Below are 18,813 nucleotides of genomic sequence, written 5' to 3'. Positions count from 1 at the left end.
ACGAAACAAATTTTATTCTGCACATCTTGTTTCGTTTTTCTACGAAAATTTCATCATTTTTACGATCATAGTCGGATTTCTATATTCACGCGTTGAGACACAGTAGAAACGGATATCAGAAATCAGACGCGTTAAGTCATCGTCATTCACGGTACAGGTAGTCGATTACAAAACTTAACCCTGCGTTGCGTGATTCTTTCAATTTTGGAAAACAAGTTTACGACGTGTTGAGTAGACGTAAGAAAAAATTGCAATTATGAAAGATAAGAAATGTTTCCGATAATTTTACTGATTATGAAATCTGCAATTCACTTAATTTTCGATAAAGTATAAGAATTGAACGTAGCTTATTCGTGACACGATGCAACGAAGAGTTAAGCTCTCGGTTCGATATCGTAGAAGAAGAAACAAGTTCTGTACCATTGTTTGGAAAAATCATTAGCTTTGCAACTCCATATCTTAAACAACACATTCACTCGAAGTCACTCCGTTATATACAACGAAACGATTACCAACTCATTGCTATTTCACACGTACCAAATGACCGTTTTACACGCTCTTAGCTGGTTGTTTTACTCTCTGTCCAAGCAGCGAGGCTTCCCGCTGGTAATCCTTGAAAATCGGTGCATTCGATTACTCGAAACACCTAATCACGTCGTCGAAGCACGCCTAACACGCGGTCGTGTTAGCATCGCGTCCGGAATCGATGATTCTGTCCTCTTGTCGAATGACAAAAAAGAAGAAAACGATCAAACCACTTGTTCTTTTTGTCCTTAAGACACGCGTTCGAATGAGTTCACCCTTCCATGATCTACGTTCGACCTGTTACGTCCTTGTGCCTTTGATTCGGAGCATTCGACCACGGTTTCGCGGTCGCTTGATGACTCTTCGTTTTTAGACCACCTTCGGGATATCCTTTTTCCTTTTTTGACACGTTGACTGGTGCAGTGAAGAGGGTCTGTAGGCACGCAGAATTAGGGTGTCACCGTCTAACATTTCTATTCGAGATTTCTACCGATTTGTATCGCTATAATGCTACTCGTTGTAACGTGACCAACGATTGTCTAATTCGATACGAGATAGAAGAAACAAGAGTGAAAGTCGATAGAATCGCATGTATTTGCCGTAGAAACTAAATGCACATGAAAGAAAAAAAAGAAACTGTAGACACGAAAGAAGTTGGATGAAAGAGTCGCATCAAAGTACACTCTCGTATAGTGAGTAAAAGAGGACTGTAGGCGGTACTATTCAGTTCGCAAAGATATTCCTTTTCTTCTCCAAATGAATCGGCGACTTTTTCGTTGGTCGTTGAAAAGGAGCGTGTTCGCTTCAGAGTCACGGAACAAAAAATTCAAAGAACCCCGCTATGAACAAAAAAAAGAATTCTCCAATTCCTTTCTTCTTCTGCACGAAAAGGAATTTCGCGTGCAATTTATGCACGAACAGCTGATCGTGATTTGTAACGGCGTGTCCTCCAAGTGTTTTTCGATTTTCTTCCAGTCGGAACGATGTTCGTCGCTAAATTGTCGGGCAAACGGATAGAGACTTATGAAATAATTCGAGCGACATGTAATTGGATGATACCGCAAGTATTTCCTCGGAGATCGACTGCTTTTCGTGTAGGTATCACTTAGCGACCGTATCGTGGCTTTCTTCGCGCATCGATCCGCTCGTAAAATTAAACTCGTGCGTCATCCGCGATCGTAGCTTTCGAAATTCATCGACGTTAGGACCCGCCTCCGTTTAAGAGTCGATAAGAATCTCGCGAATGAGCAAAATTTCTGGCTGCGTGAGAGTTTTCAAGCTTTCACGGCTCCGTCTGTTACGGTTAACGCGTTAATTGCCGCGGGGGTCATCGATGACCGACAAACTACGCGCACTCGAGTGATTAAATGCCCTCCCTGGTCACGGGAAAAGTTCGTCGTTGGTTCCTGGCTGTAGATATGTAAATTTTGCAATTGGACCTAAGCAGTAATATTACGTATATGGATGATGAAATTAACGGGCGTTTCTCGATCAGGTACATATGTACAGGTTGTACGCAGCGAAAGCATTAAAGAAGAGTAACGCGTAAGTGCGGTTCAACGATGCGTTTCACCTTTCCCGACCGACAAAGCGGGAGAAAATGACGAGGCACCGAGTTGTTTCGAAGGACAATCGAACGGGGTCAAAAGTCCTCCTGTTGCTACGTGGAACGAACGAAGCCATGGAAACGAGCTCGTCGCGCAAGCGCTTCACCCTTTCCTCGTTTTACCCCATTTTCTTCTCTTGATTTCCCACTACCCATTTCCGGTTCCTCCTTCTTTCTCTTTCGCATCGCAACAGATTTTTCACTTTCATTCTTTCTTCCTACCAAGAACCAATTTCTGTTACCCTCTTCAAGAACAAATGTAACCCTCATAAGACTGTGTCGAGTGGTAGACATATGCAACTTTTCTTCTGTATATAATTTTTTAAGCGAACTTTGTTGCTATGTGCTGTAATTTGGAAATTTTTTAATGGAGAAGTTTCAGGAGAAATGTTTATCATCGGCACTGTATTGACAGCATACATATATTGATCGCGAGGACCTTGAAATGTTGACAGTACACCGATCCAAGGCCTTCATTAGAGTAGTATCGCATTGTACTACCACGTTAGTTCTTTCGATGTTATAAGCCCGAGCGTTATATCGTCGTTTGCCAGCGTAACTGGTAATTGTTAAATATGAAAAAAGAGAAGAGAAAAAATGTTGAAGGAGGTTGAAAATCCAAGGTGGAAAAACGTGTAAAGAGACGTAAGGATTCGAAGGTAAACGCCAACGCGGCTGGAAGGTATACCGAAAGAGGGAACTCGCTTGCTCGAGGTGGACGAGTTAATTTTAGTTTAATCGACCGACCCGATACGAAGAGTTAACTCACGCGCGTACAAACGCCAATGCACGTAAAGTACGTAAAGTAGACACACTACGAGCCAAAGCAGAACGTACGGAAAGGACTCGTTACGCGTCGTTGCTTTCGCGCGTAACTTCGACAACGATCGCTTTTTCCCCACCACGGAATTCGTTTCCGAGTTTCCCGACCCTTGGACAACGAGTCGACTCGTCCAGGATTATCGGCAGAATTTCCTGGAATCTACCGAGAATCCGAACACTCTGCGTCTCTACGTGACTTGCCACGTAAGAGCGGAGTATCGCCTTTCGTTATGTCGCGATTTTTCATTCTCGTTACTTAACGTCATCGTCTGGGAAGTTTCCTAGACTGTCTGACACGCGGGTCACCGTCGAGCGACACCACGAATTTAATGTTATCGAATGAAAGTCGATATTGCATTAGATTATCCAATAAATTCATTTGGATGCTGACGGCGAATAATTCTCAGAAATGTTCCCTTATAATCTTTATCTTACGAGATAACGCGGATTTTTATTCAGCTTTTTGTTGCACTCGACGACAAATAAAAGAAAAAGTTCATTGATAAGGATATCTGCTTATCGAATCTGCTAATGATTCAAATAAGTTAAGTGCATTTCGATCAGTGTAAATGGGACGGGCAAGGGGTGTTCGAGGTCATTCCTATCGAAATCATTCAATTAAGGTCGATAACGGTTTTATCGGGCCAGTCATCGAGCAACGAACCATGAACAAGATACAATACATACTTTTCCCCTTTCGATATCGTTTTTTATCGACGATTTTCGTTTCGCGATCGTCGATCGAAGTCGCTATCGAAAGAGCCATCGGATCGTACGATGGTCGTGCAACGAAACGATGCACCGAGGTTACCGACGAGACACACACGGAAGTCAAACGTTCCCTCGGCGATAAGAATGTGCAGGGCGTTCTCTAGAGACGAATCGAATACAAATAAGACGAGGGAGGGTCGAAGTACCTAGCGAATAACGAGCTATGAGAACGCTTCGAGCGTACTCAGATTCGAGCGTGAATCCGCGAGAAACGTGGTTTCCGTGACGACACCGGAAACGACCGACAAAAGATTCTTTCTCCCGCTCCCAGATATCTAGGGTTACGGATACATGGTTTACTGAAAGCCTGCATACTTTAAAAAATACCTTAACCGTGCTTTAGAATAAATATCGTGCTCGCGCATGTGCCGATTTAACTCGCTTCGAGGATTTACATTCTTTGATCGGAAGAAATATTTTATCGAATATGTGTGTTATAAAAACGAGATGTTCCTAAATTTCTAAATCCTGAGATCTCTATGTGCCAAGATATTTCCATATTTCTATATCCTCGGATTCCTGTATCTCCAGATCTCCGTATATCGAAATCCTGCACGTCAAACTCCCTTATATCTCAATATTTCTATCCTGAGATCGTTACAATACAAACCAAGTCTTTATATTTTTAATAAAATAGTTAAGTAATCTAGGGTTCAATGAACCCACACGTTTAAAGTTCTTCGCATTTGTAAGTTACTGCCACTTTTTTTTCAAAGGGAATTGTACAAAGCAGCAGTTTCGATTCTCATTTTTCTTAAGGATTCGACCGGTGTTCTTCTTCTTCTTCTTTCTGTACAATGAAATTCATTCATCATTCTTTTATTCCTTCCTCTTCTTTTTTTTTAAATACATTTCCAACGATGTTGGCGCATAAAACCGATTTACAATATATACATATTTATGAGGAGAATATTTGTGTAGCCAAGAAGGAACGCGGGGAAGTTATTCGGGCAATGTTCCAGTGACTCGGGGATGTCGCGAAACTATCTTTTTGCCGGGGAATCTTATCGAACGTAATTTCTGCCCTTCGTTCGATCCGTTCAAATTGACCGCGAAAAATTTAGTAGCTCGCTTATTAGATTTCTTCGGTTACGCGTTTGTAAATTTCAAGTCGTACGGTTCGAATCGTTTCTCTCGTTCTCCGGTATAATAGGGTGCTCTCTAGGGATTTTCTCGCGGTTCATGGAAATTAAGTGCAAATTGAAAACGAGAAGAGGAAGGGAATTTATCCTACTAAATTGTTGCATACTAAACGGTCGATTTTGTAACGTAGAAAATGTGATACGATTCTGTGTCTCGTTGGAAATATTCATATTTTGATCGAACGATGCCGGCTGATGGAAGAAAGAGAAAATCGATCGCTCGTAATTCTTTCCAATTCTCTGTGAACTCTATCCAAATACGTATTCGCATTTGGATTAGAGGATACCAGCTGCATTTCAGGGACCTCTTACACACATACACAGCCGGGATGCACGCAATGGAGCTGCATTGATTCGCGGATATAGAGGCAGGCACCCCAGGCTCAGGGCGGAGGTCATGGGTAATGGAGTGCACCGTCACGTTGCTATGGGAAATTCGGGATTCCCCGGGTAAAGGATAGAGCCGACACGTTGAGAATAGGGTATGTTTCACGACACAGTCGATGGAGGGTTACGGTGACTCGGCTCAACGATGGTTCTCATTGAATTAAACCCTTTCCGTACCAACAACGAGTATAATCAGTCACTGTTATACTACCAACGGGTACTAGCGACTCTAGCCACAATGGTACGTTTTTCTTCTTCATTGTATCCTACGATCATCGACACGATAGTCGGCAACAAACGGACCTTAAAACGGGAAATTATTTCTCTACCTTTACTTTTTTCTTGCACGACCCTACTCTGCAAACAGTTAACAGAGAATAGGGATATTCTACCGACTTTCTTTATCGAGCGAGTCACCTTTCGTGAGCAATATTTCTTCGCATTTTCAATAATTAGAGAAATAATGCTTTGGTCGACGAGAGAGATCCATGAACCGAAGGAAGGACACGCGATTCGCGTTTCGCATCGAGTCACGTACGTGCGTTTTTCATCGACCGCTTTCCGTTCGGCAATTACGTCGGTCGTTAATTATTACCGTCGTGGCACCCGCAATTTCGTCGATTACGTAACGTCGCCACTGTAGCTCGTCTCATTACCAACAGTTTACCGCCCACACTTCCTACGTTTCCATGTCATTGTTCGTGTTTCTCTGAATCGAGACTCTCTCGGTTCTTACTCTGCGCGTCTCCTTACGAAAACGTTTCGAACCTTATTAACCGACAACGATTCAGTATTCTTAATTTTGCATACTGCGCGCGATTGCACGGGAAAAAAGACACCAGACATGAATCTTTACGAATCAATTTGCATGGTTACGTAACCAATGTTGCATCGATGGAATCGACATACGGTGATTCGTTGCTTTTGCAAGCGGCGTGGTGTCCGGTATTGGAACTTCGATTAATAATCAAAATGTAAATGAGACTGCGAAATCTTGATTACATTAATGGATTCATAAAATAATCTTAAGATTCTTTTTACAATGTCTAATATCAACGATTACGTATCTTTGACGCAGCCTTATTGCGCTTTCTATCATAAGTGGACACTTTGATGATACACTACTTGCTCCGTATCTTTTATTAATTATTATATCATACATATTCTAAGAAGTATATGATGTAACATAATTGTAGTCGATGTATCGATACACGAAGTCTTGTTGGATAAATTAACTCTATCTTATTCAAGTTGTTTGTAATCTAGATAACGTTTTACAACGTTCGCGCTAATTTTATTATTTTCTGTTTGCACTAAACGTTTCTGTCTTCCCAGTTCAAACAAAAACTACCTTCCATTATTCTTGTACTCCTACACGTATTTTACAAACGCATGTTACTATCATATTATAAACAAACGTTTCATTGTAACTATATCTAGAAGTAAAATCCCTTCGAAAGCGATTCTTCAAATTGTTCATTCGATACAGACTCTTTAATCGAGATAAGATTTGTATGCAGAAAATGAAAGATGGCGACAAGGCCCTCATAATCAACTACGGGCGTGTGCACGCGCTGGCGCGTGTCTTCTCGTCGCGCGTGACGAAGACGATCTATCGATCCGCCACCAAACATCCATCACGCACACACGCTTGCCCTCAATCAGCGTCGATCGATCGAACGATCGACCGACGTGCATCGACGAAACCTTCTGGCTGAAATTTTCGAATCACGATTCTGGTGGTTGATAAACGTTTAGGTCACGCATAATATTCTTTCGTCGATGCGTCGAAGCAAGCTTTTGCCAGCGAATTTTATTTGACCAACTATACGATGTAGAACCGTATAGTTTGAAAGTTATCAAGCAAGGTTCTCGCAATAGAGATATTTAATAACACGCGGTACGGAGCTGGCGTGAAAAGCGTGCCGCGCCTCTTTCGACCTGATTTAAAGCATACCTCTCTGTGTGCACGCCAAAAGGAAACGCGTTTCTTGCCGCAATATTAGTGTCGAATATCTTGGAATTTCTTTGCTCTCACGATGCACACCTTTAGACTCCAATAGCTAAGAGAATGCTCGTGAAACTCGCCTTTTCCCTTTCAGTCGCTTAGATCCGTACCGGGAAAATTCATTCAATGAAAAGGCTGCATCGTCTGTCGTTCAACCGTTGGCTGCCAATGAAAGCGCACAATTTTCTCAACACCGATTTCGTGTAAACTTTGCGCCGTTACATCGAAAGTAATAATCCTGCAAAATTATTACCACTTCGCACAAATGAGATGTAAATTTCTTCCTTCTTCTCGGAGGGATGCACGCTGTAATCTTGCACAATTATTGTCGTTAATTGCGCAAAGTTTGGACGAAATCGATATTCCAAAGATCGCACGCTCTCCTTGTAAGAATAATCTTCTTATTGTCTGTCTACCGATGTCGTAATTCTACTTCAAGGCTTATCTTCAACGTATTCGCTGCCGCAGTGAAATTGGACATGTGTTGCAAGACACATCTCGAATTATCAAATTTCCAATAAAGTTTCATTCATTGCTAAATTATCGAATTTTAGTTTTCCCCGTCGTATTATCTCGTGTAGAAATTTGTATACTTGAATTTTGTCGATGCGCATGTTGTTCACGTTCGGTAGGTCTGGGTCATTATTGACCCAACTCCCGCTGTTCCAGGATTAATCCAAAGCCCCGGTGCACGAGGGAAGGGTCTATCAGTTGGGTCTTTCCCTTTTACAAAATCGATCGGTCCTTCCGCGCTTACGCAGGGCTAAAGGGTTGTTACGTAGTTTGTACTGTGACCTTGAACAGGACACCGAGCGAGGTACGCATGCGCGGTCGGATTCGATCATCCTACGTCCGGGGATCCTTGTATCTCGCGTCTCACTCTTTCTCTTCTCCCTTCGGCTCCCCTCATTCACCTTGGAATGTCGCTTTTCACTTTCACGTCCCTTTCTTCCCTTTCGAGTACACGCGCGGCCCTTTCATGTGACTCGAGTGCCGCAGGAAGCCCTTGATACGCGCGACAGCACGCGCGTATACGCACCCTTCAACGTATAAGGCTTTTTCACGATAAGGGCGAGACCAAAGGCTGATCGTAAAGAATGAAATCTGATTTGGGCCTCGTCAGCATTGACATTTACTACGTGCAACGAGGGGACGGAATTTTTGATTCTGTTTCTTTTTGTTGTACCGTAGAGGGGTAGCTTTCCTCTATGCTCACCATTCATGTTGTTCGGAAGCTCGTAATACAGACTTGCTGATTTATAATGACTTACGTATCTATTAAACGTATTTTCAAATTCTATGAAAGGTAGTAAATTACATGTTGCAACACTGAGGGGCGAAACCATCGTCTTTTCTTAATGCTAGGTAACTGTTACGATTATCTTAAAACGTATAAAGGATATTTTTTATAAACTAATGAAATAATGTTTTTATTCTTGACACCGATCGATATGTGCGTACCGACTAGAAGCAATTTGGATCAATTTTTATTCGATTTCAATGATCAGGATCTACGTTCGACGCGAATAATCAAGGTTCTTCTAAAACCGATATACCGACGTGCAATTTCCACGTAGAGAATCGAGGTCCAGCTGGGATTTAGTCACGAACGGCGGTAAAACCGTCTCGCGTGTCTTTTCCGTTTGAACGTGACTTTTGTATCAGCTATTCGAGCACTTGATCTTTATTTCATCGTACTTAGAAACAACTACGGACGTGCTCGTTCGGTAGACTTTATCGCAGCTGGGTCCCAGATAAGGAATTAAGCCCGAGTTGACAGACCGATTACGATTCGATGGTAATTCTTAAAGTAATCTTCTCGGATGAACTATCTCGATGTATAAGTTCATCGAAATTCATCGACGATCGTACCGCGCACGACGTATCCCCTCTTTTTCCGTAAAACGATGCCAACATATGTCTTACCGGAAGTAACAGTAGGAAACAAACTATACTGTAACAATGTACTCGGTTTTATTCATGATATACTTGAAAATTTAATAGGATTTGTTTTACGCAACAATTCATGACGATATGTAATTTTGTCAACTCGTATTCAGCGTTAACATCTTTAACGCTGTCATGTACGAGTTTTATACAGGCCAGAAAAGAATGAAGTCATCGTTTTACGAGAAAATGTAGGGACAGCCTGCATAACAAAGGGTACAATAATCTGCCGTTTATTCGGCAAAAGTCGTCAGCCTCTGCCACTAATCGGACAGTAGAATATCGCTCGTCGTCAGCCCGTTCGCGTTTCTCAGCCAAACTACTCCCTAATCCCGATATCCCGATAGAAAACCGTTCCGTCAGGAAAGAGATCCAAACCGAAAGGAAACTCGAAGCACGATAAGTTCGTAAAGCAGAGCGAATGTAGCAGAAACGTTCGAAGGAATTTCCACGAAGCCGCTTCGATCGGTCGGCGATGCCGGGGTCCGGCGATCGCTAGGTACGGAGGTGGCTCGCATAAAGGCCACGGAGAGAGCCGAGAGTCGGCGGAAGCGGCCGAATCGCAACGCCGACGGTCGAGCACGAGCAACCCTCGGCAGGCTGCGACTGCTATGGCTATTGACCGAACTTGGCGGACCGGCCGGTCAGCTGTGCGCCGAGCCGCCGGAGGTATTTTCTCTGGTAGAAAATCGTCCGCGTAGATGCCCGATCGCGGACCACGGTGGCTACGGCGAGGTGTTCCAGTGACGAGTCATTTAACAGTGTGAAACGGGACCCGACGAGAACAAAAGTTTCTTCGTTTTCGGAAAACGCTCGAGACCGTAGCAACTATAAACCGGCAGCAGTTTGAAAAACCGAGCACGGTACATTGTCGACGGTGTTCGTTGCGTTTGTGCGTGAATTTCCTCGAGTGCAAACGCCGAAAACTTTGCGTCTACGTGTTCTCGTACGATCGCGAAGCGAGCTCGAACTCGAGAAGGAATAGGAAGATAATAAAAAGGGGAAAGAAGTTGGATACTTGGCCCACGGTGTTCGGCACGTAGACCGGCTGTGCACGGCCAGCAGCCGAGCGACAGAGAGAAAGAGAGCGAACGAGCGGCAGAGAAAGAGGAACAATAGTGGCGTGAGGGAAGAAGAGAAAGAGACGAGAGCGAAGGAACGACATCGGTCGAGAAAGAGAGAAAGGCGTATATCAGGGAAGAAAGACGGATGGATAGATAGGTGTCGTGCACGTACGTGCACGAAGTGACGCGTGTGCCGTGCTCGTGTGTGCAGGTGTGCGCGTGGTGCAGGCTGCCGGTGCAAAAAGTGCAGTGCCCAGTGGACTTCTCCATCCCGTGCGTGCGCTGCCTCTGCGAGTAGGCACGTAGACACCGGTGTTCCGGTGTGGACTGATCGGAGAACAGACCATCGCGACAGTTTCGTAACTCGACTTTTCTACGAATTGTTCCAAGAAAGAATTTCACTTCTCGGCACGCGATGTCCGAGAGTACGAATCTCTAAGTCAACGAGAATCGAACGAATTTCGAGCGACAACTCGAAATCGAAAGAACGCTGTCGGCGATAGAACCGAACGCCAAGGAGAAAAGGATGCACGTAGCACGGCGACAAAAGGAACAACGGAGGTAATAAGATTCGCGCGGACTACTTTACCGACGGAACCGGCTGATTCGCCGCTGGTAAAGTGGCTCCATACAGTGATCCATCGAGGAAGGAGAACTGAAAGAGAAGCAGACCGAAGAGACGCACCAGTCGCGGATTTCTGGTGGTCGCGATAAGGACAAACGCGAACGTGTTCAGTTTCATGTGCACGGATTAACCGGTGGATACATTACGAAGACGAAGGACAACGAAATTCCCGATTGTTTTTTATATATTGTGCGACCGATCGGTTTTATATACCGTGATCATTTTTAATCGACCCAGTAGCAGTAACGGGGTGAACTCGCGTGATCGGACGAGCACGTTTTTACCGCGAACCACCGTTCCACTCGCACGTTTGCCGCAACACGAGAACCATTTTGTAACTATATCTAATTCATACGGAATTAATACGTTGAAGACGGGAGACAAGAAGCCGGTTTTACCGCAATTAGCTACGGCGAAGGTTACGAACGTACACGTAACTCTATCGAAGATTCGAACGTTTAGCGGAAGGAAGGAAACGCATAGGGTAGAAACAGCACAGCGATAATAGGCGAAGAAATCGGAGATCGAAGCATGCGCGTGTCGCTCGATCCAACCAGTTACTCGATTCGGGACGAAGTTCGTAGGAAAGCTCGTTGAACATTGGTAAAATAAATTCGACCTAATCGACGAAGGGAACCGCTTTTAAGGTCACCTGGAATTACGCTCGATAACCCACGAGGATCTCTCCGTCGGCCACGCACGGCTCACGGGGACTACGTTGAAAAACGTTCGGTGTCGTTGGTTGACGAAACCGGTTTCGCGAATCTCGGCGTTTATACAAAGGTCGTGTGTGCGCGCACGAGAAACACAGGGGGAGAGAGAGAGAGCCACAGAGAGAGAGGGAGAGAGAGTGGTAGGAGTGAGATTTATGGAAAACGAATTTACACGAGGTCACACCCACGGGAGCGACTTTTTCCTCTCCGTCTTGTTCTCTCTTGTTCTCCTCGCTTTTTTCTCGACTCTGTCCGTCTCCTGCGTTCCGCGTCTCCGTTTCGATCCGTTTCCATCTCGATCGTATTAATAATAAGGACGAAATCGAACGCGCGTTGGAACGCGCCGGGGCACGTTACCGTCGAAATTCGACGGAACTGTAATCCCCCTCCCTCGCGCGTTAATGCCGAGTGGAATCTTTTCTTTGGGAAGATATCGGCTTGTTCGGGCGATAAGCGAAGCATCGAACGCGAAACGAAACGAGGCGTTCGCCAGCGACCGATCGACAATTAAACGATCGGAGACTAGCAGCAGTCCGGATTAAACAGCGCGGGCCAAAAGAAGAGAAAGGAGGAGCCGGTGGCGGAGATCAACGAACCTGACACGTCTCGAACCGAATTTCCAGATCGTCGTCCGTGAAGAAAGTTCTCTCGAAGCGGCGGGGATCGGCTCGAGCGTTACTGGTGACGCGCGAGTGACCTTGCAACGCGACTCGAGCGAAACGTTCACGTTTTTAGCACGCGAGAGTCTGCCGGCGCCTGCGACGTCCCGCAAAGGACACAGACGGCAGCAGGAGGTACGAGAACGAGCAACGTGGACACCGTGAACGAGGGAAAAAGCCGGTGACACCAGGAATCGGACACGACGATGAGGTCCGGTGAATGTCGTCGGTCCAGGGAGGCTCAGGACTCGCCGGAACACACCGCCTGGAACACGAGAACCTCCGCCGTGGAAACGCTTAACAAAACCTAGTGGTGGCTGGAGGTTTGATGATCGTGACCGGCCTTAGCTATGAAGCGGGCGTCAAGTGCATCCGCCGCCGCCGCCGCCGCCGCCGCCGCAGCTGCGACCGCTGCCCCGCAGGTGCAGCCTGCGGTCAGCTTACACGGCAAGATACACGATCTCCTTAGCCCGATAACGACGCCAGCGAACAGGGAGGAATACGAGAAGCTAGCCGAAACGAAATCCAGGACAGAGCCGGTCAAGGTGTCGCCGAAATCGCCCAACGAGAACCCGCACGATGACGGCAAGGCTAAGTCCACGGCCATGTCGCGGCTCCTAGCCGTCGACTCGGACAATTACATGCTTCGAAAGGGCGCTGGGACGACGAACCCCGTCGCCTCGTCCTCCTCCGCCTCTTCCGTTGTCCCAACGACACCGAACGCGTCCACTTCGATCGCGCCCAATCTGCAACTGCATCCGAGACAGCAACACAACTTGCCACCGAACCTACCGACCATCGTCCACAATGCCACCTACAACGATCTTCCGTTCGCTGCTTCGTCCAGGAACATTTACGAGCCGGATCCGACCAGATGCAGGGGAAACGTCTCGTTGCCCTTACCCAGACGGTACTCCGCTAATCAGCCGACTCATCCCGTTAATCCCGCTTCCTCCCCTTCCACCTCCTACTCCGCACCCGCTACCACCTTCTCACCCGTCGTCTCCTCGACTCCGTCGATCTCCACCGTTTTGATGAACGGTAACGTAACTCCCAAGCATTATCCTGGCAAATCCGTGGCCCAGAGCACCGGTGCACACAACGAGGACGTCGCGAGCTCGACGTCTGGCTCGAGAAACGTTAACGAGCCACCGGCCGCGCGCGAGTACGACAAGATCGTGGATAATTACGAGACGAACGGGCTTTTCCCTTGCGCCAGGCCGATATCGTTCCATCGGCACTTGTGCTGGTGCGACGCCGTTGCATCGCAGTCGTGGCTGCAATTCACCGAACCGCCGACGTCGAGCGGTAGTCGCGACCGAGTGGCAGAGGGCGGTGTCGACGCGTATTCATTCGGTCAGCAGGGCTTTGCCGGTAACGGGCAACGCGCCCTTCTCAAGGGCAAAGGAACCGGGTTCGAGACAACCGCTAATAAGCTAACAGCCGCTCGTAATCTCTGCTGTTGCATGTGCGGCTCTCTATGTCTCGCAGAGTGCCATGCGTGCTTCCACTCGGTCTGCTCGGAGTACAGCGGGCAGCACCTCTGCCAATGGAATAGCAAGGGTCACGCGCTACCGGGCCAGGTTCTCGACAAGGACAAGGTCAGTACGATCGCTCATTCTTCTCCTTCTCCGTCTTGGAACCGTTCCTTCTTTTTGCTTCTTCGACGCGTGTCGAGCCTCTCTCGTCCCGTTGATAAATCGCGATCCACCGGCCGCGTTGCTCTTATCTCGCGGCGAAAGCGCTGCTAAAACGGTTAAGGGGCAACTTTTCCTTTTTTTTTTTAACGAGGATTTCTCTCGCGCGCGACGTATCGGGGGAACGAAACAGAGGGAACGGTTGTAATTGTTATTAATAGTTCCAGCAAGACAATAAGAGTACACGAGGTAACGTTCGTTGTTGATGCCACTCAAAAATTATTGTAGAAAATTCTTTCGTAGCAGAAACTCTCCTGTATAGTAAAATACAAGGCTCATAGCTCGAGAAAGTAAACTTTTCTGATTGATTCGCCGTATTTCGCAACGTAGTCCAGTTCCAATAGCGAATGCGATTATTTTGTTCTGAAAGCGGACGTACAGAGTTTAAATGTCTGAGATGATTTCTCTCTTTTTTAACAACCTTGACCATCTGTTCTGTGGAAGCATCAGCTACGAATAACCCAGACTACAGTGTTTATATTTACCGTGTACGAACGGAAGCGATAATTTGGCAGTTTTTAGCGAAACACCGGTAGTATTATCAATCTTTGCATTTGACTTTCTCTCGTTAACGACCGTTATTGTTTATCAGCATGAGTTTAGAGTTTACGATCGTGACGATGATTCCGTCTGGATTTCGATAGGCGCAAGGTCGAAACGATGACTTAATCGCTTGATGTTCCTTTTGTGGCGCTGTCGAGGTATCGTAAATCAATGACGATTAAAGTTAAACCAGTTCCACCGAAATTTTTCTGAATGATAGCAAAGTTTTTACTACCGTCTTTCATCGATTTACATAGAATAGAATCGATTCGTTAATTGTTTTTTATGAAACGAAATTTTGTTTCAGTTCACCCTGCAATTAGATTAGATTAGCGCGAAAATTTATCTTCGATTTTTTGCGGCTTACATCTTTGGCCACTGTTGGCACGGTTATTGTATTCTCGAATCTCTCGATCTCTGTATCTTGTATCTCTAGATGTTATTATTAAGACTCTTCGGCGCTTATCGTTCGTTTTCTTTCACTAATTATGGGATTATATAATATTTGATTGTGTAATATTTCGTATTAATATTCATGGTAATTGATATCATTGTTCCGTATGAGACACAGTTATTTTTACCGCGCGAGACAATGTGAAATTTCTACACGATCGTGTACAATTCTGACGCGTTTCCGTTAACGATCATTTCTTCCGTTAACGCTCGAGGTGACATAATTCTAATCGCATTATCGAGCTTACACAATCGACGGTATTCTGTTCTCCTTTCCCCCCGAGTTCGAACCAGCGCGATTCAACGCGAATAGAATTTCACGATGATTATCGAGGCTTTTTAAGAAAATTCTTTCGCTGCCTGGTTGTCTGTCGAAACGCGAATATTTGCAGATGAGACTCGAGTTTCTTCTCGAGTGGTCGCGATACGAAGCTCAGTCTTATCTAGCTCGTGTCGTCACGATCGTAGACTTAAGGTTACGAGAGAAGGTTAAGTTTTCTTTTTCCCTTGTTAGTTTTTACGCTTTCGATTTATCGTGTACCGTCTTGATATATTGCTCGTCCTGTCCATTTTCACTGCGGTAGTCACTGCGTTAACGTCTTTATAGTTGGAAGCTCTTCGCTCGTAAATTAACCAACATATGTCCAGTCAGTTTTCATTGCAAATAGATTTTCGGTCTAAATTTAGTTTGGAATTTGTTTTCATTCTCGTTTCCTGAATTTTATTTCTTTAGATATTATGTCTATAATATATTACGTTAATAAATATGTTCGAAAATTCTTTCGGTCGGATCGTAAATTTTTTTTTTCTCGAAGTTTGGATCGTGATCAATCATTTTCGTGCTATCGATCAGTAGTACGGTCGAATAGAGGAAGAGTAGAGCATTGTATGGTCAGTAGGTCCATTTTTCGATCGTTGTGTCTGACCACTGGATAGACGCGTCTACTTGTTCGCTGGCGAATCGGAGCTTCAAACACGAATCGTTTACGTTCAAACAACCATACTTGTTTTAACTAGCCTTGTATTTATATTCGTGTCAGACCGTTATAACGTTAGCAGATTTGTACCGTATAGCATTGCCACATCACACGTGCCGTAAATTCGAACAGACTACGAACACGTGTTGTTATAAGACAAAATACAAAAAGAAATTTCCCACTTAGCTGGCGCAATTCTTTTACGGCCGTGGAAGCGTTAATTACAGATTAAACATACTTAGTAATGTATAGTTCCGTGCGACAACGTGTTAAGTTTTGTCTGCCACGGTAGAATTAGCCATGTCTGGTACGACACGATAACATAGAACTTCGATTAAGACTTAATTTTGTAATCCGACGTTTTCCGTATCGAATTAATAGCGTGACTTTTGTAGCGTAGCAAATCTTTGTCTCGTTATCTGCGCACGTTTACCTACCGTCTTCGAATACTACTGCAATAATTCAGTAGTTTGACCTTAGTCTGTTAAGTATCAAGCATGAATCATCCGCGATCAACCTGACGATAGTCAACGAAAGCGTACCGGTAGATTTCCGAAACATTTACGTTCAGTTCAGCGGAATTAATTGACGTTCGAATTTCGCGCAGTGAGACTGGAATTTACAGGAAGCGTGGGAGAAGGGGGTCGATCACGCCAGTGTCTGAAATTATTCATTCTATTTATAAAAGCTCGTACTTCCCGCGCCGCGATTCGCGTGCGAATTTTTTAAATGGTAAACGCGTCATGGCGATTTATCGGCGCGTGGAATTCGCTACCGACGATTATGCCGGATTCGTTACATAATTTCTCTCGCGAATAAGGCAGATTAACGATATCAGTTAGCCTTTCGCCACGAACCTCGAGCGATTCCGTGCAAATTCCGCCCGCGACGATGCTACCTTTTTTTCCTTCGATCGCTGCGTACCTGAAGCTCGCTCGAGTTTTATTTCTGAGTCGTTCGCTCTTGCCGACAGCCCGTCAGCGAGTGGACATCATTGAACGTCGTCGAATGGATGGCTGCCCTAAACCTCTACCGCTATGCGGACGTTTTCAAATCGAAGGACATCAAGGGCAGCGATCTTCCCTATCTGGACAGGGATAAGCTCATGGTGAGTCAAGTAATCCATCATTATTTGCATCACACATTTTCTTCTTTTGCGTGCTAATATTATTATTAGGTTGCAGTTAACATTATTTTGTTTAACACTCTCCCACGCTTTCGAATACGCTATTAGGTTATCCACACTTTCGTAACTTTCGTATCTTTCATAATTTAAGATGTCTTTTTTCTACAGAGTTCATTCTTTGGTAGAGCAGATCCATGATTAAGCTTCGCATTGATAAGCCATCAATTGCGCGATACTTTCGTGTCATCGAATTGCATCGAGCTTTCCAAAGAAATTTCGATAAAAGCCAAGTTACGCGTCATGCGTTATTTAAGAATAAGTATTTTTAAAACACGAAGAAAAGAAGCTTCGTCCAATTACGAGCGAACACTTGTCCACGTACGATACGCGCAATCGCGGCGGAAAGCATCGGACAAGATTGTCCGCTTCTCCAAAAATCGATCGAGCGTTTCACGCGTTTCAACTTTCTTGTTATCGAAGAAGTTGAACGAAGCTTCGATATATCATCGGAGAGTTTGTTAAAATTCCACCGTTTATCGGGAACTCGGTAGCGAACAACTGTGGGACCATTAAAAGTCGATAAGGCTCTGGTCGTTTAGAGATCGGGAACGGATGGCAAGCAATATGGTAGTCGACCGCGAATTTTTCGTCTCGTTTTTCTCTTGGTTTCGATTCAGGGTACCGTGTCGGTTCACCGACCATGGTGGTGGGAGATCGAAAATTCTTTGGCTAGTACTCAAAGGCGATGACCTCGACTCGAGAGTATCTGGACGACGTTTTCCTTGGCCCGTTGACCCTGTAATTGCCCTGTGTAGCGTCTCTTGTACGCTATACTCGACTCTTTATCGACTCTCTTCTGTCTCTCTCTCTCTCTCACTTTTTCTTCCTCTACCATATATTCTACTCTTTTCTTTTTTTCTTTCTATCGTTCCTCCTTCACTGAAATTTTTCACCGTTTATCGGCCGTACTTGGCGAGCGTCTCCTTCGTATCTTTGCCAAAGAATTCTCCAAACGTTATCTTCGAGCGTGACTTCTGAATTTCCAAGCTGTTCGATCACGATTTTTCTAAAGTATCGTCGAAGATCGATGAAAATATTTGATATTTTTGAAAGAGGGCTCGAGTACGTTCGCGTCGCGAAATTACGCGAATTGTGCCGTAGAAATTTCTACGGCGACTAGATTTCTCGAAGTATAAAAGATATTTTTAAGCTTTCCAATTTTCCTTCGCTTTTTCCTGGATTTTACGATCAAACGTTAAGTCGTGTTCCTTGGCGCGTTCGCTGTAATAATATCTTCGGAAATTGTCGGATACTTTCTCGACAAATTTCAAGCGAATGTTAAATGTTTAAAAGACCGAGTAACTCGTCACTTATGTTCTCTAAAAATTCACCGAACATCGTCCGTTAATTGTCTAAACACTCATTTCCGCATACAGATAAGCATCGAGTTCTTCGAGCTCCTTTTTTTCTCTTTCGAAAGGAGTGTCGGTCGGATTTCGTTTTATTCCACGATGAAATTTCGCATTTCGCTTGGTTTTTTTTTTCTCGAAGAGATCGTGTTCTTAGAGGATCACATCGGTTGGCAAGGATCTTTCGCAAATTTAGTCACGACGCGTCCCGACACTCGTGTTCGGACGAAAAGAATAAAAATACTCGTCTGGCCAAGGCTCCTCCGAGCGTAAATCGCGTATTACCATGCTAATCGACTCGTAAATCGTCTCCAAGTGTCCTTTCGGCGCGAGAAGTCG

The 18,813-nt window shown here is 45.0% G+C and overlaps 1 protein-coding gene across 5 annotated transcripts in view; it reads left to right on the top strand.

Moving 5' to 3' along the window:
• The window catches only part of Pi3K21B (phosphatidylinositol 3-kinase regulatory subunit alpha), a 41,313-nt gene that overhangs the window by 3,898 nt on the left and 18,602 nt on the right, over nt 1–18,813 (top strand). For 2 of the 5 annotated variants that reach the window (XM_012296243.2, XM_076535541.1), the window contains 2 exons: nt 13,761–13,870; nt 16,913–17,047. In XM_012296243.2, the coding sequence (XP_012151633.1) occupies nt 13,761–13,870; nt 16,913–17,047 (245 nt within the window). Of the gene's footprint in view, nt 1–9,804; nt 13,871–16,912; nt 17,048–18,813 lie in introns of those variants that run through there. The other 3 variants (XM_012296244.2, XM_076535542.1, XM_076535540.1) reach the window with 3 other exon arrangements.

The sequence above is a fragment of the Megachile rotundata genome, chromosome 9 (assembly GCF_050947335.1).
Source record: "Megachile rotundata isolate GNS110a chromosome 9, iyMegRotu1, whole genome shotgun sequence".
Lineage (NCBI taxonomy): Eukaryota > Metazoa > Arthropoda > Insecta > Hymenoptera > Megachilidae > Megachile > Megachile rotundata.
This window is presented reverse-complemented; position numbering and strand designations above follow the sequence as displayed.